This window comes from Python bivittatus, unplaced genomic scaffold (assembly GCF_059951505.1).
Source record: "Python bivittatus isolate LINGU-HERP-01145 unplaced genomic scaffold, Pbiv_v1 ctg000980_np1212, whole genome shotgun sequence".
NCBI lineage: Eukaryota > Metazoa > Chordata > Lepidosauria > Squamata > Pythonidae > Python > Python bivittatus.
In genome coordinates this window covers 25,039,086-25,063,214 of record NW_028277125.1, presented here as the reverse complement: position 1 = coordinate 25,063,214, position 24,129 = coordinate 25,039,086, and the positions used below count along the sequence as shown (strand labels likewise).

Genomic DNA, 24,129 nt, shown 5'->3' with positions numbered 1-24,129 from the left:
ATCTATTTCAGATGTTTTTGAGATACTGTATGAAACTCAACCAAAAGATAGTGTACATAAATAAAACAGACAAGATCTATGGAGAACTTTGAGTCAAAACATTAAGCAGTTCGCAAAGGTGATTTTCCAATAATGGTGGATGTGCTAAAAATAATGGGAGGAAAGTTTGATGTTCCTCAATTATTCAAGCTGGTTAAACCAAACTTGTAAGGAAAGAATCAGAGTGTGAATGAAGGCATTAAGGATAGAGCAGACAGACTAGAAGAAAGAAATGGATAACTAGTCAAGAAGGAATATAAACCATAACTGCTGAAGTTCTTCAAATCTTCCTATTTAGATGAATAGAGTAGATTTGTTTGAAGTATCATACAAGGGTCAACAGCCCTCTTAAAAGCACTGTGGGAGACTGGTAGTCTCTCCCACATATTTCTCTATATGTGAAAAAGGGAAAGCAAAGTAGTCATTTTTTTTCTGCAGACACACTAGCATTCTTTGGATATTAATACTGTGTGTGCATGTGTGTGTATTTGTAGAGGATATATGGTATGCACACTCCATTCTTGACCTTTCTTCATGTAGCCAGGAATCTGTTGATTATATAAAGCACTGTGTCAGTAGAATTTCTCCAAAACTGTCCAATATAAGTCCACATACCAATTTATAAATGCCTATTTATGACCTGATTCAATACCTATTTAATGTTGTAGTTATATGCTTTAGTTCAAAAGCAGCCGATGCTCTGATTGGCCATATTGCCATATATAAACTCTGCTTTTCCAGATCTCAGTCCAGATCATGGCATCAAATTGGACCAAACTGTATTCACAGCAATCCAGACAAGATTGGGACATTTCTGGATCAAAGTCCCAGGATTAAATTGAATAGTTTCCATACAGCCACAAGGGGTTGGCTTACCTTCACCCAGAGGGAACACGTTCCAGGATAAAGTGGCCAGCAAATGGAGCAAAAATAAACTGAAATTTATTTATTTATTTATATATATATATATATATATATATATATATATATATATATGGCAAATTTATATAGCCATCCATCTCACATACATGACTCTGAGCAGCTTACAAAGTTAAAAACATAAAAACATTACAACAAAATTATTCTGAGTCACACCTATCTAGGTTTGTATGTACTGAAGTATCCTACAAAGCTATTTATCTTCCACCATACAACCTCATTTCCACACGACACTTTTGTCATCTGTTTGAGTTCTGGTTATTCTTGTAACCTTCATTGCTCATATTTGGTAGTAATGACTTTAAGACTAAAAGTGCATTAACCCATATTATACTATCCAGTGAAAGCTTTAGAGGAAGTCACCTGACTACTTGTGGTGCTCATAGCACCACATATATATAAGAAGTAGGGATCTAGTTTTACAGCCATAGCAGAATCATGAGGTTCATTCTTTCATTTTTAGGGCTCCTTTTAACACCTCAGGTGGTTGTTCTCAGACGTCGTTTTGACAGGTAGATGTTTCTCATTGTGCTTATTTCCTGAAAGCAAACTTACTAGTTTTACTAGCTTCACTAAGTCAGCATATAAGCAATTAATAGATGCAATCTGGCACAGCACTGTAAGCCTCATGGAATGATTTACAACCATACAGCTCATTGCAATGGAGAGAGGAAGGAAATGGAACAGAATATGACTTTGAGGGTATGGTTCTTGTTTTTTAATTACGCTTTACTTTTATTGAAGTGAAAAAGTATTTCGAGTGAAAGTTCAGAATGAAAACCAACTAAATGATTTGAAGGACCTGGCCTCTATGATACAGGTGAGGGGTTTTTACCATATGTACCATATCTTTTTTCATATCATTTTAACAGCTTTTGCAAATAAAAAATGTTTCACTTATGTAAATGTGCTCTCAATGCATAATGATAGCTGCAAATGAAGAGAAGTTGTTTCTGGTATTCTGGTAACCTCTTTATATATGTGCAGATGTGCCAAGAAGTCTATTTTAGCTTAAACAAATACCCAAATCTTTATATGTTAATTTTAAATGTAAAATCTTGCAGTGAAACTATACCTCAAAACAAAAACTGCATGAAGCTCTTTGGCATTTTTTATTGTTCTGATCTTGGTGATGATAACATGGTTATTAATGGATGATAACAACCATTAATATACTGTAAAATATTTACATCAAATACTGGAAGACTAATGAAGATATGTTGTAAGGGGCAAATATTCAAATATGTGGGTATTATTTGACATTTTATTATTTTAGAAGATATGCTAGAATATAGAAAGTAGAAAACAGTACATGAAGGAATCCCCTCAATACAACTTTATTAGTAGCTTCATACTGTCATTCAATGGCCTCATATTATCAATCGGCACTTTTTTTCTCCCAAAGCTATCTGTTTTTTACAGGTAGTCCTTGGTTAACAATGATAATTGTTACTTTGAGGACAGGTCATAGTACTATTCATTCAGCACTGTCATAACTTCAGTCATTGAACAAGTGGTCATTAAATGAGACTACCTGTAGTCAGTTTTGTTTTCCTATACTCAGGTAGACATAGAGATGATGAATTCATTTGTAAGGAAAATAAATCAGGATGACCCTATTATTAGGTATGGTGAAGTGGCTACATTGACCAGCTGATGCTGTAGGTTGTGGCAGTAAAATGTTGGACCTCTGTATCTCCTGGTATCTCTTGGTACAGGAAGATGGAAGATGCCTTATCATTAGTGCTGAAGTTGGATTCAGTTAATCTGGTTAGGGCCAGTTGGTAGAATACAATATTCTATTCTGTCTCAGAATGTCTCAGAATAACAAAATGTCTTCTACCTTGGAAGAGAAAGAAAGTTGTTTCTCTCTAACAGCTAGAAATACATTTACTACACGATTCCTATTTTGTGTTTCCATTCTTAAAAATGAACTTGACACATTTTTTTTGCCCAGCTTGACTTTTGGCATCCTCATTCAGTTCATCATGTTCTCATTGGAAAAGAAGTGGATTTCCGAGTCAGCTCAGATCAGACAAACTTTGCTGAAAAGTTCCTGGAGCAAAATCAAATGCAGTACAAGTATGTGGTTCACGATTCAGATTCATGAGATTGTATGTTACGTTTACTACAATGATTACAAATAAATTATCAGCAATTTAATTAAAAATGTAAATGCAATCCAAATAGAATTATACAAATGTGTTTAGGAGACAGAAGGAAGGGGAGAGAGATGAAGAGTGAGAACATGCCAATAAATTAAAGAGAATTTAAACCAACTTAAATGAACCTCTCTTTAATCCAGAGTACACAACATATCAAGGACCACACTTTAAAAGTAGATGGGGCCAAGACCCATTTCTGAATAGGAGGTCAGGGGCTTTAAGGGGAAGAACAGATGCTTTAAGCCTCTTCAAAGCTTAAGGCATCCATTTTGCTCTTTAACCTTCCTTTCAAACTTTGAAAATTACGAACAAAGGAACAAAAAAAAAGAGGCTGAGATGTGAGGGAAATAGGATTGATGGTGGGCTATACTTTTGCACTCTTAGTTTAATCCAGTTTTTAAAATTATATATTGTGCTACATCTACATATATGATAGTATGTTTGTACATATGTACAACATAAGTCGCTTTAAAGTCAATGCTGTTTATTTATTTATTTATTTATCTATTAAACTTGTCCCCGCCCATCTCCCAATGGGGGTCTCTGGGCAGCTCACAACATATTAAAACAATAAATAAATATACAATTAAAATTTATAACAGCACACGTTTACAAAATAAAAGGAAAAAAAAAATCCAGCAGGCCGATAGTAGCAACACCAGGCCTCTAGGGAGCTAGCCAACCCCCTGTTCCTGAGTAAAGGGTAATCAATTTAAGATTCTATTTCTCCATTCATTCTGCTTGATTTCAATCTATCTTTTCTCTATATAAACATAAAGGCTTGACATGCTTTCTCTTTTAAACAGCCATATCCCTCTTCTCTTACTACTGCTCCTTGAATAATATATCAATTCAACTTCCTGACTGTCTCTTGTGATGTAGTATTGCAATAACTACAGATTTTAAAATCCAGAGACATTCGAAGCAGTGGGAGTTCTGCCACTGATTTCATCTAAATATCATTTCTATTTAATGAGGGCAATCCAGTACAAACCAGAAAAATAGGAAGTTAGCAAACAGTAAATGATACTTAAGCAGGCATTCATTTTTCAGTTATTTTGCAGCACTGAACAGTACATTTATAATAGAAATAGCTAATTTATGTCATCATCACTGGGCATGTGTCCTTTCTGGATATCACAGAATCAGATATTGATTTCTGCCTCTACCAAGCTGCTCTACTTCCTGTCTTAACTAGAAGTAAAGTATTAAAGGTTGCATAGAATAACATGACATTGTATTTCTGGTGCACTTACTAATATGACAGCCCATGACAAATCCATATTAGTCAATTTCTCACCATTCTCAGTTTAAAAACATATCTCAGTTTAAAAACATATTTCAGAAAGGCTCACCATATTATTTTAAATCTAGTATTTTCCTTCCGTTTGTAGATAGAAAAGAACCTGTTCACCAGGATTCACATACGGGCTATAAACCATCTATGTTCCATCCATCATCTATTTATTTCAAGAATTTATAAATTGAAGCACTGATGAGCTTTTGGGCTGAATGGCCATGGTCTAATTTTCTTTTGTTCTGATGTTTTGCCATCAGCTGTAGCTGGCATCTTCAGAGGCAGAGTGAGCTGCTTCATGGTAAACCTCTCAGCAGCACACAGGCAACTGAACTGGGCTGACTGGGCTCTTATATAGAAACCTGGCAAGCTGATCTCTGATTGCTCCATGTCTTGGGAGTCCAAGAAAGTCAGTTCCTGATTGGTTCCTCACCTGATTGATCCATTTTGAAGATATTTCAAGACGATTGGTCTGTCTTCAGCCTAAAAGCTCATCACTGCTTCATTGATGCCAGTCATGAAAGGCCACACCAGTAAATTTATAAATTGCAGTCATACAAAAATGGATTTCAAACTGGGCTATCTAAACTGAGAAATCATACAATGGACTAAATTTGAGAAAAAATAAACTATTAAGCTGGAAATATAAACATTTCAACTGCAAACAAAAAGTGAGCCAGTGCTTCTCAAAAGGTGCTGGAGAAGATTTCATCCAAAAGTTCCTAGGGAAAAACTGCTTCCAAGGGCCTTGAATCAACTGCCCAAGAGCTATGTGATATCATGGGGAGGGGAAGGGCTTGAGATTTGCCTCCAGCAACACACAGGGGGTGAAAAACAATGCATCATTGGGCTGAATCCTATCTTCAGGGACATCTGTCAAAAAGAAAAAAAAATAGGATGGCAACCACAACTGTGCAATCAAAGCCTTATCCCTGTTTAAAAAGGGGGTGGGGCTTTAATCATTCAACTGTGGATGCCACCTTTACTTTTTGACCGCTACACAGATTCCCTTGGCTGTCTCTACTCCTTCTATAAATTTACAGATTAATGTAAGCAAAACACATAGACTGTGTTTATAATGTACATTTTAATAAAGAGAAAGGGAGAGAAGGAAGGACTACTTTTTAATGTATGTATGTGAGCCTGTAGGGTAGACTTGGGCCAAAGAAATCCTGAAAAAAAAAAAACAAGAGTGCAGGGAGGGCAAAGCTGCATATTTAATGTAATTATGTTTCCTGTCACAGAATTTTATTCCACAATCTACAAGAAGAAATTGAAAAACAGTTTGATGGAGGGAAACTTTTCCGTAAGAAGTACTCCTATACAAGATATAATGAATGGGAAAAGGTAGTCTGTACTAGAAGATTATTTTAAGTTACTTAGATAATTTAAAGTAACAAAACTTATTCTATCACTTTAATATTTATTTTATTATTATGTGGTCCACTTAGATCACTGCGTGGATGGAACGAATGGCCAACAAGAATCCCAAACTGATCTCCAAGATCGAGATTGGAAAGACTTATGAGGAAAGACCTATGTATGTCCTTAAGGTATAAGTTTTAGTCTGATTCAAGTAGTCAAGTAATAAGTGTACATCTACACTAATGCATAATAAGAAAGTAGATTAACAAATAGTTGTAGTATTGAGCTGCATTCACTAACACCAGGAAAAACTTATCTACAATGGAAAATGTGATTTAACCTACCTCTAGTTCATTCAGTTTCATATGTTTTTCATTATAAACTCCATCAAATGTTCATCTTATCTGTATTGTTAAAAAAGTAAGAAAATGTACATGTATTTTAGTATACAACTTTCTCACTATATGGTTTTACACATGTAGTTCCCTATAATAAGCAATTTTAAACTGAGAATTTCATTAAAAGCTGGGAAAAGTAGGCAAATCAAAGGAAATGCAAATTAATCCTAGCACCAGAAACAAATCAATTACTGTGCAGAGTAAACAGAAGAATATTATAAAATCTCATCTTCCCCGGAAACAGGTTGGGAAACAAAGTGGCCAGAAGAAAGTTATATTTATGGATTGTGGCGTCCATGCACGAGAGTGGATTTCACCAGCCTTCTGCCAATGGTTTGTAAAGGAGGTTAGTTAAATATGCTCAATCAACACTGTCCATGAACTCACCAATTTATTCACCCTAGATTAAATATTTAGGATAAGATAGGACAGGCACTGCAACATCAGTTTTCATGTGAGCATATTCAGCAATAAAAAACAGCTCCAATAGAGAGAATATCTGTAGCTCAGGGTTGAGCTGTGGAGTCCTTGGTACTCTCTGAGCTTGGTTGTTTGTATGCAGACATTTAATTACCCAAGTAGGTAACATGATCAGTGCGAGTAAGGGTGGGGTTTACTCCCTGTTTATATACAGTAGCTTGCCCCACCAGTTTTGGTGGGAGTGTGATTTTCTCCTTGGTAGTTCCTTGATTAAGGTATTGTTTTCTGCTTGATTGTTTGTCTGGTATTAATCTCTACTTATCTGGGCTGCTGCAGACAATATGTTCTTTTTGTTTCCTTAACTTTTTAGATAGCAAATTTTTATAGGAAGCAGCTATTTGAGGGGAACTGAAAGGTACAAGTTATTATAAATCTGCTGATTTAGGCCTCATATTAAAAAGTATGCTTTCTACCCTTGCTTATGAGTTTCCTGCAGGCATCTGGCTAGTCACAGGTTTGATACAGAATGTTGGGCTAGATAGACTCTTGGTCTAATTCCCCAAGTCTTGTTTCAGATTCTTCCATACCAATCTCTCCAGCCCCCAAATAATCTTCTGAAACCCTCCTGGAAGTTTTCTCAGTGAAACAGGAGAGGGCATTCAAGAAAGAGGGTTCTTTGCTTTCCTTCCCAAAAGAAATTTGCTCAGGATTAATTCTGACATCATTTAGATGCCAGGAAAAATAAATAAATAAATAAATAAATAAATAAATAAATACTGTAAAATAACTGTAATTGATTGTTTACATTATAGTTTTAATTATTGTAAACTGCTATAGATAGATGGGGGAAGGGCAGAATTAAAATATACTTTAAAAAATAACTATTGTAATCTTGCCAAACTTCTCAACTTGTTGAGATTTTTTTTATATATATGAATGTATTTTTCTGTTGCAGGCTGTCAGGACTTACAGAATAGACAAGGACATGACAAAACTATTAGACAACATGAACTTCTATGTTCTTCCAGTGTTCAACATTGATGGTTATGTCTGGTCATGGACCAAAGTACTATTCATATTTCTTTCCTTTCTAGAAAACACTATTTCTTTTGCTAAAATGAATTGTGGTGGCAGCAGAAATTTTCAAAGGACGGTTGGTGACTATATGTGTGTTAGAATATAATTTTTATCTGTAAAGATTATTTGTGTTCTAACATACACCAAAAAAAATCACATTAATCGTAGAGGAATATATCTATCCTCTGGTATTCTTTTCTCTGTCATGTATAGTATTAAAAGCATAGCTGGTTCCTCATGTAATCCTTTCTTTAACTGAAAGACAGCAAAAGGCCATAAGTTAGGGGTTCATTAGTCTTCATATCAGTTAATTACTTCCAAGGGTTTAAAAAAATGCAACATGCAAATTAAAGCAAATGAGTATACTATTATCTGATCTTTTGCAGATTATAACTGATTATAACACAAGAGTCACCTTGTGTGAGATGGGCGGCTATATAAATATGATAAATAAATAACACCCTTCCTCGTTCAGAACAGGAAGAAATCCATAAGAAATTACACTGCATAATAAGCAGCACATAGGTGCTTATTAGTTTCCTCTCATATGAGTACATCTTTGAACTACTCAAATATCATCCTTACTTAGATACCAGCATAGTAGGACAGTGGGATTATGCTCATCCAGACCACTGACAAACAACATGTCCAGATTTGAAATCTAATAAATGTAATATATAAGCAATCCCAAGAGTTAATGTATATAGTGATAAAAATTAAAGGTTAGCAAACCATATATGTCACTTGTATGTTATACCATTGGCAGATAATGCAAAAGAGAACATGCTTGGAAGCAGTGATGGGACCATAGTCCTTTTCTACCCGACCTACATTAGTTGTACATAGTTTGCAAACAAGTAGATAATACTTTCAGAATTAAGAAGTAAAGAAATTAGAAATAATAGACTTCAATCATGTTTGCCTTACAGGATCGCATGTGGAGAAAGAATCGTTCCAATAACTCCAACAGTGATTGCATTGGCACTGACCTGAACAGGAATTTCAAAGCTTCTTGGGGCTGTAAGTAGAATGTATGATATATCCGAGGCAGGGATGTGATTTCCTTGCATCCCACAAACAAATATCAACCCCAGAATAAGTTGAAGGAAGCAACAACATCTGCAGGGTGGTGAAGGGGAAACAAATGGTGAAAGGAGCATCATACTGATGCATCAGAAGCTTTGGCACTTTTATATGTGCATTGTGATTTCACATGTACATACAAAAGGTCTGGAGTCTGGGTCACAATAACACAGTGCTACTTTAGTCATTTTGGGATAAAAGCGGTAGATTCCAAGGTCCCTTCAGGATGGAAGTTAATATTTCTCTAGAATATATTAATGTATAGGATGCATAGCAGAATCAAGGGCAATCTCTAAGACAACAATCAATGGCAATAATAATTTGTCCTGTTAGCCCTACATGATGAGAAATAGCAAAGTAGTTAATAATCAGGATGTGCCAATCCATCTTTCAAAAAGCTGTATCTGTTCAAAAAAAGAATCACAACTATGCCTGTAAGATTGGGGTTCTCAAACTGTGTGGTTCCATAAATGACCAACGTTTCAAGGGTCACATGAACTTGATATCACAAATTCAGTTCTTAGGCATTGTTACATAAAGCACAAATTATGAAAGACCATCCTGTGAACCAGAATTGGGAAGAAATACAAATAGCTTTGATAGAAGCATCTCTTCTTAACATTTTTCCTTGCAGTAGACACAGAAGATAGATTACATGATCCTTGCGAGCCGGTATATTGTGGTTCCTCAGCAGAATCTGAGCCAGAAACAAAGGCAGTCACAAGCTTTATTCGCGCACACCTTGCCTGTATCAAAGGATATATAACCATCCATGCCTACTCTCAGATGCTGTTGTTTCCTTATGGCTATACGGAAGAAAAAGCACCCAATCATGGCAAACTGGTATGTAGAAAAAGGGATGTTTTCATCAATCTGCAACAAAAATGGGCAGCTCTAAGACCATATGCAGTCTCCTGAGCTCTCCTGTGAGCTAAAAAATAACTAGATGGACTAGATAGCCACAGTGAATATCAGCAGGACATTTTCTTGCTATTTCGAGATTAGAAATAAATGAAAACTGCAGTGGAAGCCCTAAAACTGGCCCAATGTCATGTTTTAAAAAATAAGGAAAATCCTGACATCTTCCACTCTCCTTGCCTCCTCTCAAACTTTAATATGGTTCCTGGCCATCTCAAAAAGTTGCGCTCATCTTGTCAGTAATAAGAAATAGCATCAGGGTTTTCAAACCAAGAGAAATTCATACTTTCAGGAGCAGAAGGTTATTTTTGCTATCATCTCCCTTTCCCTGGTCACCTGAAATCTGCTTCAAAATAGAGTGAACCAACATCCAAAGCAATTTAACTATGATATAGGAAGCTGTAAGGAGCAGGAGAATGAAAAAAAATCACCATCTTACTTTGGTTGTGGGAGCCTTTGTCTGAATAAAATCCTATCCTGATGAAAAACAAAAAACAACGACCACCTGGATAACCCACCCTTTCTTTAAAACAAAGGAATAGAGCTATGCAAAGCATTCAAAAGAGGTGCTTTTAAAAAGCATTTTAGTTCAAGTACAACATCTCTCCATAGAGCATTAAAGCAGCCATCTCCTTCACTCAGCTGCTTCAGAGAGTCTCTTGGTTCTCTCTCTGGGCATTATCTGAACTGCACAGCCCTATAAAGAAAGATATCAGCCGAAAGATAGCAAGTAGAGGTTCCCCAATCAGCCCACAAGCTTCTTCAGAAAGCCTGCCCCCTGTCCCCAGACTCCAACCGACAAACAAACGGTCTTAACTTACATCTACTTTGGATCTCAGCTCTACTCCCTGTCATGTTTAAATATGCATGAAAGCAGATTAGTCCAGGCTATAGTGTTTTCTTTCCCAAAGGCCCATATGAAAGAACTTTAAAGAGAATATAAGGAGAGGGTTGCATGGTCTTTCATTGTCAGAAATGTGTTTTCCCTTTCCAAGAGTCCTGTATCAGCAGTTCTAGTAACTGTTTTGTTTACTAAGGATAACTTGACTCCTGCCAGTATCATCCATGAAAGAAATCTAAAGAGGGCAGGAAGTCAACAAAACTGTATAGAAGGCTGCCCTCTTGTGCCTTATTGATTGATTGATTGATTGATTGATTGATTGATGATGATGTGCCATTAAGATGTGGACCCTTAGCAATTATATAGGTAGACTTTCTCCAAGATGATCTTATGCCTTATTGTTAAATATAATGTTGGGTTTCACCACCCCTGGCTTTTGTTCTGTGGCCTCTGAGAAGGAAGATGTGAATCCATTTATATCCAGTGTGAAAACAGCATCATTCTTTTAAGTATTTGCAAAAACATCCTCAGTTGTTCTAGAATTTAAAACTCTAAATACATCTTTCTACATGCTTATATTTAACTGTCCCTAATTTATGCATTTTGGATGCAACTTTATCAAAGATAAGCATTTTACATGCAGCTTTCCCTAATACAGACTTACTTAGAATGCAGTTGGGAGGCTTCATCCTACCTTGTTGGGTGCAGCAATTGGTTTTGGAGTTGAGGGTCATGGCAACAGAAACTCGTGTTTTTATTACCTCCAGACTAGTTGACTGCAATATGCTCAAACTGAGTCTGCCTTTAAAGACAACTCAGAAAGTTCAGCTAATACAGAAAGTGGTGGCCCAGCACCTGGGGCGGTCAGCTGTTTTAGCAGACTGACACCAGCATGGTGGGTAGCACACTAGCTGCTTATTTGTTTCAGAGCCCAATTCAAAGTTCTGATAATTATCTCCAAAGCCTTATATAACATGGGTTCAGGTTACCTTTAAGATCTTCTGCCCCAAGTAAAATCTGCCTGCTCTACATGGTCAAAGCAGGAAGGGATGATTTGCATTCCTGTCCACAGGAAGTCAGGAGGTGGAAGTGAGGAAGAAGGCCTTTTCTGTCACTGCTCTAGCCCAGTGTTTTTCAAACTTGGCAACTTTAAGATGCATGGACTTCAACTCCCAGAATTCCCCAGCCAGCTGGCTGGGGAATTCTGGGAGTTGAAATTCACACATCTTAAAGTTGCCAAGTTTGAAAAACACTGTTCTAGCCCCATGAAACAGCCTGCCACCCGATATTCAATTTCCTCTCCCTGCCTTCAGAAAAATGATGAAGACTGTATTTTTTTCATTGCACCTTTGGAGTCCAAAGTTTCTGCTGCCCTTTTTAAGTTTTTAATTTAATTTTAAGTATTCAAACCATGTTTCCCGATTTGTGCCTTGTTTTATTGTTTCATACTGTTGTAAGCCACCTAGAGTTTTTTGAGTTGGCAAACACTCTAGGTGGCTTAGGAATGAAACAGACTTTCCCCAAGAGACTTTTTTCTTTTCTCTTCTTTACGGTTTCCCCAATGTATGCATTTTAATGCAATTTTTGAGCTGAGTGCTATTTCAGGACAGACCTCAGTGGATTCTGTGAATGATCGCAGAAGATTCCATTTTGGCAGATCATACCATTTTGCAGTTTCTTCCCCATCCTTCTCTGCCTGCTTGCTTGCTTGCTTGTTTGGTGAGAGATAGCACATGTAGAGCAAATTCAAGGAGGAGGAGAAGCAGCAGCTGTTGCTATAGCAGGGCCAAGAAGTCCTGAGATTGGCAGGGGGCCCGTTGTGAAGCAGGAGCTTTGGCAGGTGCTCAACAATGCCAGTCTTGACACCATCCAGCTCAAGAAAAAAGTCTGGTAAAAACCACTGCTCCAGCTTCCCAACAAGTATATACTATCACAAAGTACATGCTAGTTTTTAAAATAGTCTGTATTTTGGCAATCACCTCAGACTAAGAAACAATTTCCTTTTATAGCCTGAAGCACTGAGTTGCTCAATGACCATCAAAAGTCCACCTTCTAAATTAATAGAGCAAAATGACAGGAATAACCAGACAATTATTCCTCATCTACAACATTCAGATTGGCCACTGAATTCACATGTAGCGAAAAACAGAAGGTGCGGTTGAGAGGGGGTTATTATTTACCTATAAATAAAAATGCCCTCTTGGCCATAGCTCATAAGAAGAGAAGCAATAGGATGCAAATAAACCAACAAGAAACATGTAACAAAACTGTTCTCACTTGTTGGGATGAAGCATAGCCACCTCCTGAAAGCAGCAAGCACCAGTCAAAGGCACCTCCAACAGTTTACTCCAAATCACTCCAAAGTCAGTGATTAATACAACTAAGAAGAATAGAATAGAATAGAATAGAATAGAATAGAATAGAATAGAATAGAATAGAATAGAATAGAATAGAATAGAATAGAATAGAATAGAATAGGATTGAGCCAGACTCATATCATACAAATAGCCTACATCTGTTTAAAGCTTCACAAATCAATGGATCACAAAATATATAGCTGATCTACTCCATGGGTAAAGGTTCCACGCACAAGGTCTCTCTTACAAGTTGCCTTCCAATGAGATTGATTTCTGGGATTTGCCAACCCAACATATCTGGAGGGTATCAAGTTGGAGAAGACTGCTAAGACTGCAGGATGTAATAAATGCTAATTGTCTAAAATTAGGATTTCATTTCCCATCTCCGAAATTCATTTTTCTCCAAGTTAAAAAAGATGCAATGTCATCTGCCAACAAATACATAATAATATTAACGTTCTCATAAAGAATTTAGGTACATTTTTATACAGCTTTTCATCGTATCAGATTTCAAAGGATAAAACAATTACAAAAATAGCAGAGAAGACTTCAAAACAGGGGAAACTTAATTAATTCAGTAAAATATGTTAAAATGTGTCGGTATATAAAAATGTTTTCTCTTGGCATGGAAAAAGTTGGCACCAGGCTAAGTTCTTTAGGGAGAGCCTTGCGTAATGGGAATGTAACTGCTGAGAAAGGCCCATCTTTGTAGATTATCTTTGTATTTCTGACAGAACAAAACAGGAAGAAAAAGGCTCAGCAGATTATTTTAAAGAACTGCCTTGGACAGATACAACAAAGAAAAGTGTATTACCTACCTTTCATCTAAACAGACATAGAAGTCAGCATGCCTTCAAATGAAAGGTCCTAGGCCTTGTATTATTAAGGATTAAAAATGCATTTACATGCATGCTCCAATACACAAATGGGGAGCTATATTCAGAACCTGGCTTGCATGCAGACTATCTCTGCAGACTCAGCAGGGGACATGGGGCATATTAGACATACATCTGTATGACAACACATCTCTAGATGAAGCACGAATCATTCAGCACGTTTCCTGTCCAAATTATACAGCTTGGATAGAGATAAAATTCCCAACTGTCTTTCAACAGAAGTGAGAATCCAAATTCATTGCCTATGGCCTCTAGTCACATCAATGCTCCATTCTGTGTAATTACCTCTGGACTAGGGCCCAAATCTAGGATTGTCCAAGAGCTTTAAAATCAACCAAAATTTAATTCACTTGTGTCAATACATAGGGATCAGATAGCAGGTGTTAAGTAGGACCTCAGATGCTTGTCATACTGGGCTAGATGAACAAATAACTATTCCTGAAAGTGATTGGGATATCATTGAATTTGTATATAGTTGAATTTGCCAAGAAAGAAAGGAGAATTTGGATTATTGATCTAATATTTCTTCTTTTCAAATACAGAATGAATTGGCTAAGGAAGCTGTGGATGCTCTATATAGCCTCTATAATACAAACTATGTATATGGAGCAATTGCAACCACAATTTGTAAGTATTAGTCTTAGCAAAACTGTGCTTCAAAATTCTTTAGATGCTTTTTACAGTGAGAAGTCTGCAAATCTGCTTTGACATGTTGGGATATTATATTCTGTAACTTATAAATACGTAAGGGAGAATGCTACTAAGTCATTGTAGGATGGTGCAAACATCATTCATCTTGGGCAGAAGAGGATTTATGGCTCAAACATCCCCAGTGTGAACGTGGAAATTTCTGCCACCAGATCTGAACCATGCCTCATACTCAACAAGTGGAGAGAGGCTGGAGTTATGCTGGGAACATACAGAATCCTAGACCTCCCCATTCCTCTAATCTGACCCCAACATTTCTTTGACAGATTTCAAAGTAAAAAAAACACTTTTTTATTTCTTTTTTTTTTAAAAAGCTCAAACTCCACAAGTACCTCACAGTCAGGGTCTTTTTTAGATTCTGAGACTTCTGGAGACAAGAAGATCATTTGAGCTTCCCCTCTGCACATATGCTTTCTTCTCACATAAGCTTTTACTTTAACTACTATGGGGGTCTTTTTCTTCATTTTTTTTTTGTTTTTTGTTTCCTGAAATTCATTTGTTTTGTTTTGTCTTCAAGTCAGTGTTGACTCTTAGCAACTGCCTGGACTAGTCTCTGCAGTTTTCTTGGCAAGCTTTTTTGGAAGTGATTGCCATTGCCTTCTTCTGAGAATGACTTGCCTAAGGTCACCCAGCTGGCTTTGCCCCTAAGATGGGACTAGAACTCACACTCTCCTGGTTTCTAACCTGGTGCCTTAACCACTACACCAGACTGGCTCTCTCCTGAAGATAGTGTTACTGAGTTAACTGTTGGGATTGTATTTTGGCTTAACAGCTTTATTGCCTTGAATGAAGCATTTCAGTCCATCTGATGATTTCAAATATTCAGATAGAGCATGGAAAAGGCTCCTCCATGTATACAACTTACAGAAATATCTCTTCATCTAAAAATATCTTTATCCCTGCCTGACGCTGTAGCTCTAGGAAACTAATATATAGTGGAGGTTCTGCTGTGGATTCCTCCACCCATTCAGTAAATAAGACTGTTCTCTCCAGGACTTGTCTGAGAAACCATCTCTTCTGCTAACTACCCAGTCATTTAGATCAGCCCTGGAGGCTCTTCTGAAGTTACCTTGCTACCTGTCATAACCTCTGCTATCTAATACATGGAAATAGACCTTCTCTTGTGTGGGCCCAAAGTATGGAATGCACCCCCCATATCTGTACTGTATGCATAGAGAGAATTTGGACCCCACTCCCCCAGGATTTAGGAAAATTGTGAAAAGGCCCAAGCTGTTAAGGGGTGATTAAATTTAATGATAGTGATTCATTTTGCTTTGACTTTAAGTAATTTGTTTATATTCTAAAGTTTTATTATTTGTATTTTTAATTACCATAAGCTACCCTGAGTACTGTCTAAGTGCAAGTTCACTTTTCTTTTGTTTGTTTATGCTCCAAACAGATCTCTTTTTTTAAAAAAAGAGTGAAATACAAAAAACTACATTAACAGAAAAAAAGCTATGCAGTTGTTTTTTTTAAAAAAAACCTAGCTATATTATGGTGATTAAAATATATTAAATGTGACAAAAAAGGAAAAAAATAATTAACAGAAAAGACAAAGTAAAAATACATATAATATCCATTTGTAGCGATATATAATTAATTCAATCCTTATCATTAAATCTACACATAGAAGCATATTTCTTCATCTTTGTATTTTAGAATGCAGAGATTTTTCAAAGTAGATAATAGACTCCTATCCTAGATCCATTCCTTAAAATCAAGAGGGTAAATTTACATTAAAAAATATTCTCTTTGCTGTACCCCAGGCTCAATAGAGGCAAATATTTTTATAAGATGACAAATTCCATGTTTTATGAACGTAGTTCAATATCAGATTAAGGTCCTTAAGTGTAATATTTCTTCACAAAATTGTATTGATATGGATAGTGATTTAAAACCAAAATGAGGCCACAGCTGGACAAGACAAGATTATATGAATTAAAGAGTCTTCAAATTTCTTACAATGCCAACACAAAAAAATCTAAAATTTAAAAAAAAATCTTTTTCAGTGTCCTTTGAGGGAGCAATAAAAACACAATATTTTCTGATGAATTTATTTCATTTTTAATCATAAAAATATATTTTATATTTCTTAACCACTTTGACCTATTGATTCTCCAAAATCAATCAGCATTAAATAAAACTGTGAATTTCATTTTACTTTTTAATTCCTTATAAAATTAGTTTGTTGCTTTCCATTCAAGCAGTTCATCTCTTACAGATCTTAAAATTGCAGGAAATGAAGTTTAATTTAAAGCCTATCATTACAAACTTCTTGGTTTCTCATCCCTCAGATATTTTTTCTTGAGCAAGCTTTGCCGAACTCTGTCCACTTCTGCCTTGAAGTGAAAAACAGTGACATTTGTACTATTTTCCTTTTGCTCTCTATGATTGTAGCAAAATCTGATTGTGTACTTTCATATCAGCCTTTCAGCTAACTGTTAAATTACCCTTTTCTCACTGCAACTGATTATTTGAACTTCCAGCTGTCCGATGTAATCTTTACAAAGAAATACCACATCATATGACATTGTAGCACAATAAATTCCCATGTCTAACACCAAATGTCATTAATGTGCAGCAGTTTCTTATGTAATGTTTCCTCCACTGGAGGAAGAAACTCAACAAGAAGATAGTAGGCTGGCCATGCCACCAGCTTTCCCACTGGCCAAACATTTGCAACATATGTTAAAACCAACCCATGATATTTTTTTTCTATCTAATTCTGTTTATCTGTAGATCTCAACTGTTTTCAACAAGCTCTCTTTTATATTTGCATGTCTGGAGCTTGCAGGGCACTCCTTCAGTCAATCAGTGCTCAGCGTGAGCTAACCATTAGCTGAGCAAAGAGAATGCTAGTGCTCACTTTTTCTGTTTCAAGCCAGCCAATGACTGGGTATTCTACCCACAGAGTTTTCAGCGTCCTATGAGTTAACTAACATCCTTTCATGACAAGAGAAGCAAATGTATAGTCTCCAGCCCATACAGTACACACAGCTAAATATTTATTTGTCCATGTGCATTTGTTTACATTTGTCAGGCAGTTTGTAAAGCATTCTTCCCCATAGTTTCTAGAGAGATCATTTTCTAAAACTATTAACAAACGTGCAGAAAAATCTCAAAAGTTTTCTGTTCACTCTGGCACCAGATTTGCATAACAGGTTTTGTTTTGTTTTGTTTTGTTCTATGGGGTTTTGCTGGGGGGAGGTTCCTTCAAGTGATTGTTGACTCCTAGTGACTGCCTGGATGAGTCCCTGCAGTTTTCTTGGCAAGATTTCAGAAGTGGTTTGCCATTGCCTCCTTCCCAGGACTGAGAGAGAGTAACTGGCCCAAGGTCACCCAGCTGGCCCTGTGCCTAAGGCAGGACTAGAACTCCCGGTCTCCTGGTTTTTAGCCTGATGCCTTAACCACTACACTAAACTGGCTTTCACTACAGAATGAATCCCAATAAAAAGATCTAGAAAGCCTTGAGGATAGTAGTATCCTAACCAAACCACATAGCAGCAAACCCTGTGAGACCAGCATGCCAGTAGAATTGCATCTGAAGGCTTTTCTGCAGCAAGGATCACAATGGAATGTAATTAGGATAAAGACTCACTCAAACTGAACTTGATTCCTAGACCATACATTGACACATCTACATAGTTTTCTTGTAAAAGAAAATGTAGAAATACTTTGCCATAGTCTTCTGAGATTTTTTTTAAACTAGTCTATATAGCCCTCTAATTTCTGATGGCCTCTCATCTAAATACTAGCCAGAACTGACCCCACTTAGCTTTTAACCTGGAGTAACTGAAATGCTAATTAGAAGCTGGGAGGTAGGAGGCATGGTAAGCAGTCTCTTCAGTGGACAAACAGACATGCCACGCAGCACATAGATTATGGGTTTCGTCACTTTCAGAAGCAATTAAGAAAACATTCAAATAGGTTTTCCAAGAGTGACAAAGACCTGGAGAAATTTTTCAGAAATTTGTCTCCTATCAATGCTTGTTCATAGACAGCCCCGTGTAAATGCCAGTGCATAGGCTGCTCAAGAGATGGCCAGAAATCACTATCTGGATTGTTTGTTTCTTTACTCATTTATTTAATTAATTAATTTAATTCAATTTAAGTGCCACCCAACTCCAAACCAACTCTGGGAAAGGTGACGTCCAGAGATGAATAAGACCTTACTCCTGTGAGGATAAATTCCTAGAGTTCTAAATTTTACAAGAACCTATAGCTAAATATCAGAAGAGCCATAATCCTACAAAATACAGGCTTACTCTTTTGTTCATATGAAAATGTATTACCATTTCAATTAATCAAACAGGTTATATCAGGTTAGACTTAACAGACCAAAAGTGTTAAATCAGATGAAGATGTTGTCTTAAAGATGTAGGTAATGATTAAGTGTACCTTTCATTTTTTTTACTCCATTATATATACAGGAGTCCCAATCTTGACTGGCATTTAGCAAGGAATATGTATGACTTTTGCTTCAGAATGCAAGCAGCTAATTTAAGCATGATTTTGGAAAGTACCAATAAAGACACAGGTAGTAGGGTGCCCTAAAACAGCAATACCTATGTTATGTGCCTATACTAGTCCTCCTTCTGTTTTATTTGAACCAATAGAGGTAACTCTGTCTATTTTTCAGCCTAATTTCACATAGCCATTTCCTATTTCACCATTCCTCTTGTGTCCCATTGTTTTTAACATTGTCTGCTTTTCAGACCCTTGTTCCGGAACTTCCGTAGACTGGGCTTACGATGAAGGCATAAAATATTCATTCGTCTTTGAGCTTCGTGACCGTGGCCAATACAATTTCCTCCTGCCTGAAAGTCAGATAAAACCTACCTGTAAGGAAACCATGCTGGCAATCAAAGTAATTGCCAATCACATTGTCAGCACTGTTCAATGAAGACTTGCTCAGACTTACTTACAAAAGAAATTCTCTCTTCCTTGGCTGCCATTTTCTCCTTGGGCTCTGAAATTGGCTCGATTCTACCTGTAATTATAGGTTACCTTTTCTGATTTTTCTATTCCACTGATATTTTGTTGTCTTTTCCTTTTGATGGTTTTCAATAATAATTAAACTTTGAAAATGCAGTTTTTAATATTTTAGGGACAAATTTCCTGCTAGATTCATTTTATTCAAGCATATGGAAGACATTTGCTGAGCAATCTTGAACTCACCTCTTAGTGAATTTCTGGATTTGCCCCTTAATTAAGGTATCTCTGATTTTCTGGCCTGGCCTGCTCATCTAGCACATAGCCTTTTACATCTCTGGGCACACAAACTCTGAACCATGTCAGACCTACTTTGCTTTGATGTTATTTCATGTGGCTGAAATATACATATAGAAATATCATAAACACAGAAATACAATTCATCTTTCTCACCCCATCCACCAGTCCCTTAGCAAACCTTCCTTGCAAGTAGAGTGTCAGTCAGATGAAGATCAAAAGTAGCACACTTAGATCATAGTTCAATGGAAGGTTATGAAGAAAGGAGGACTCAGTTCCCGACAGCTTGATATGTGTGGGTGTGGCCTTATGATCCTTTCCTAAAATATCTGAAATTAGCTTCTATATAGCTGTCCCCAAATCACCTTTGCTGCTGAGTTCTTTCTGACATTGGGAACAAGTCTTGCCACTATCAATCAGAAGGCATTGTAAGGCTATTCCATCTTTTCCTCCTGAACCATTTGTTTTGTGTTAAGAAAAAAGATGGGAAAACATGTGAGAGTTACAAAGGGAAGACAATGATGTTTGGACTCTCCCCCTCAATACAATTCTGGGAATGAGGCAAGATAATTGCACAATAAAAGGATTGTTTCAAAGCATCTAATATTGCAATTTAGTAATTCAGTATTAATGGGTTCATTGCATCCTCATGTTCAGTTCACCACTTAATGTGCCACCATTCATCCACTTTGCAACAGCTAATCTACATTTCATATACAATCTAGCAAAACAGCTACCTAAATTAGATCCAATTTGTTGTTAAAGGGAGGGATAAAATTCATTTTGGCTCTGATAAACGAACCTATGGTCTTATTTTAACTAAAGTAGCAAAAGGAAATTTGAATGAATGCATATTTTATTCTCTATCTGCCTGATTATGGTTATTCCTTCCTTTTACAAAAACTTGCTTAGCAGTAGTTGTTTTGCCAATTGTCAAGGCAGTGATCAGGTGCCCAGGCAATTGGTGCTTTTAGTTCTTTTAGACCCAGAGACAATGGGTAAGGAGACCCCGAGACCCAGTAGGTAAGGAGATTTTAGGTTTTATTGTCAGCTCTACCAAACAGGTTTAAACAGGAATACATAAGCATAATATAAAAGCATAACATACCAAGCAAAATGATAACACTCTTCCCCTACTGTCGGGAGCTACCATAAGGCAGCAGTGGAGAGACCCCAAGATGGCTTAGATCAGTGTTCCTCGACTTTGGCTGCTTTAAGCTGTGTGGACTTCAACTCCCAGAAGTCCATACAACTTAAAGCAGCCAAGGTTGAGAAATGCTGGCTTAAATAACAGAGTGCCTAGTCCCAAGGGCTGTGTCCACACTCCAAATTCCAGGGGCAATACCAGGGCTTTTTAATCGAAGTCTGGCACTGCAATCCCATGACTCTGTTTTGGAGTCAGGGGCTTTGAAAGTGACCTTGACCAGATGTTATACCATCTCATCAAAAGATTCCAGAGCCTGGGAACTGTATAGATAAGCTAGTGCTTAACCTAAACAATTCTGAGGGTTTTCCTCCCCCATCCACCACTTTTAAGTAAAAGTGAGCTTTCTTAATATGTGCAGGAGGAATCAAACTATGTCACCTAAACTGGTCAAAATAGCAATGGTCTTCTGCATTGCTACTACAGTAGTTCTCTTGATAAATCCTGTGCATCAAGCCGTATACTTTTTCTGAAAAATATATTCCTAAATCAAAGTGCTATTATACCTTGTTCTGCTGCATGGAAATTTCAACCATGATTGAAATATAACCTTAACATCCTTCATACTCATCAGGACAATGTTTTTATTTGGCCAACTAAGTCACCAAACATTGTGCAAGTTTAGTAACTCTTCATCAGCCAACAGGGGACATTTTACATTTTTTAAAAACCATCAGTGAAATTGACCAGAGTTCTGCCATTTTCCCTTTCAAGCCCAAATGACAGGAAGGTAAAGTTGAGGTGAGTGTTTGTTTGTTTGTCTGATTACCAGTGAATTGGTGATGTACAGTATGGGTGGTGTCAAATACGAGGGGAAGTCAACAGACAGAGGCTCATATAAAACATCTATCAGTGGCACATCCAGACAGAGCACCTGGCCAAAACTGAAGAAAAGATTGAAATCTGGGAAGCACATTTTTAAGATGTCTTCATTTACAGACAGTTTCAGCATGGGAGACAAGCAGTTTACTGTATGGCTGTCTTATACGCATAGTGAGATGGTCACCTCAGGAACAAATGTGGAGTGATACAAAGCAGTAGCAAGATGCTGAAAAGAACCTATCTTCTAAATTATCTGCTAAGCACATTATTAAGCATAGCAGAAGATGTTTTCCCAATTTCAGTATTGAAATAAGCTTCAATCACCAGCCATGCAGAATCTTCTTGGAGGGCACTCTTTTACTTTGCCCATTTCAGCAAAATATCATGGTCCAGCCATATAATTTAATGCACTAAGGTGTTCATTTTGTGATATTCTGCAAAGTATCTGACCACATTGTTTCTGATCAATTAGCAACCGTGGTGGAATTTCTGTCAGAATGAGAGAGATTACAGGTTTATCAAATAGATACCTATTCCGCTAGAGTCAGCCAGCTACTGGGAAGATGAGAGATGGAGCTCCCTAAAGAATGTTGGGAAAGCATTCTTCAGTTACTATGACACACAGATATACAAGCACTAATTTAAAGGAAAATGGCCTTTAGACATTCTTCCTGTACAGATATACCACAATCCGAATCATTCTGAAGGGGTACAGTTAATTTCCAACTTGAATTTCATACCTTTTGATTGGGATGGGGATAATTGAGTACATAGTAGAGAATTCCTCACATTCTGACCTTGTCTTCTTGAGAAATCATGTCTACTGCGTAGCCTCTGAAGATATTTAGGAGAAACAGGAAAAGAACTAGAGGGTACCTGCTCAAATTTATACAAAGGGTTCAACTGCACATATTTAATTGAAAAGGTGAAAACATCTGAAGGGAAGCAGTAGCATCTGGAGAGAGAAAAAATCAGGACAGATAGATATTTAAATGTTTCCAACTGTATCAGCACAATCCTTATAGGGCCCTTTCAGCCATCATCTCATGCAACAACTGTGGTCAAGGTTAATCCCCTCACCTATTTTAGCTAAGAGATGGGTGTCTTTAGAGAAGAATTGGTGCTTGTTTGATTTTAATTAGTTGGATTAGTCATTTCTTGAAAAAGATAATCTAATATGAGGTGGCTAAGTGTTTTTAGACAAAAGCTGATTACCAGCACTTGTTTTATTCAGGCCTGTTTTAATACAGAAACACACTTAGCTGCTCAGAGGGATAACCTATGCTAGGATTTATTTTATTTAGTTATTTAGTTATTTATCAAATTTGTCACCACCCATCTCATTAAAAAGCAACTGCCATTTCTCACCAAAGGCTCAGTTAGTATCTGTGCCAACTTTGATCAGTTTATACATCTGCAGCTGCTTCAGCATAGGTATTGCCTGATCACAGTTATCTGAGAAGTAGAAACATCTAGAATGGCTGTGGTTACACATGGAGAAGATACTGAAGATACCACTAAATCAAAATGCTGTCAGACTGGCCTGGTTTCCCAGAACATTTATGCACAGTATTAAAATAATTTAACTGGTTCTGGCCATCCCAAGTACGAGAGAGAGTACAGGTGATCCTTTTTAAAGCAGTATGTGACTTAAAATCCAAGAACAGAAATAATAGCTGTCATGTCACCCTGTCTTCAGCTCCTCTGGCCATTTGAGGTAAAGCAAATTGTAAAAACACTGGAGAGCATTCCATTTATGGAATTCCTGGTACCATCAGCATTACCTTTTCAACACTAGGCAATGGTTTTTTTTAGGAGCCACCCAGGCTTTTTAATGGAGGTTAATGCATTTATTATCCTGTTTGGAAAATGTAGTTTACATTTTATTTGCATTTTTATTTTCTCTTGGCTTGGAAAACCATCCTGGAAATGCTGCAAAATGGAATATGGAAATAAAAATGAAAAATTATTTAAAAATGGAAAATAAGGATATTTAAATGATTTTATGTAATTGTTAGCAGGAGCACTTAAAAGCTATAGAGGACTCTTCCTGGCATAAGTGGGAATTTCTTCCCAAAGCAAAGAGCAGTTTGAAAGGGATTGATTTCATTATAACCCTACCAGGAAAACAAAAGACCAAGCCTCACTCCACTTCTTGAGATCCCAGTAGCTGTCAAACATACTGTTACTGCTATTTATATTCATATAAATGTATATTAACTGCAAGGGACACTTAATGTTTTATCTGGTTTCTTCCCTGGTTATGCACTTGGAATTGCCCTAGGAAGACTCTGGCTTCTCCGCATCCTTCAACACATGCAAAAAAGCACATCAACTTTTTTTGAAACTTGTGCCCCATGGATATTTTGAA

At 36.9% G+C, this 24,129-nt stretch overlaps 1 protein-coding gene across 1 annotated transcript; it reads left to right on the top strand.

Moving 5' to 3' along the window:
- Positions 1-1,358: 1,358 nt before the first annotated feature.
- LOC103064043 (mast cell carboxypeptidase A) lies at positions 1,359-21,278 on the top strand. Its single transcript, XM_007428325.4, has 11 exons — positions 1,359-1,490; positions 1,723-1,798; positions 2,936-3,060; positions 5,685-5,787; positions 5,892-5,993; positions 6,448-6,549; positions 7,579-7,689; positions 8,630-8,720; positions 9,418-9,626; positions 14,338-14,422; positions 19,219-21,278. The coding sequence occupies exons 1-11, from the start codon at positions 1,417-1,419 to the stop codon at positions 19,404-19,406; spliced, it is 1,266 nt and encodes a 421-aa protein (XP_007428387.1). The 5' UTR covers positions 1,359-1,416; the 3' UTR covers positions 19,407-21,278.
- The last annotated feature ends 2,851 nt before the right edge of the window (positions 21,279-24,129 follow it).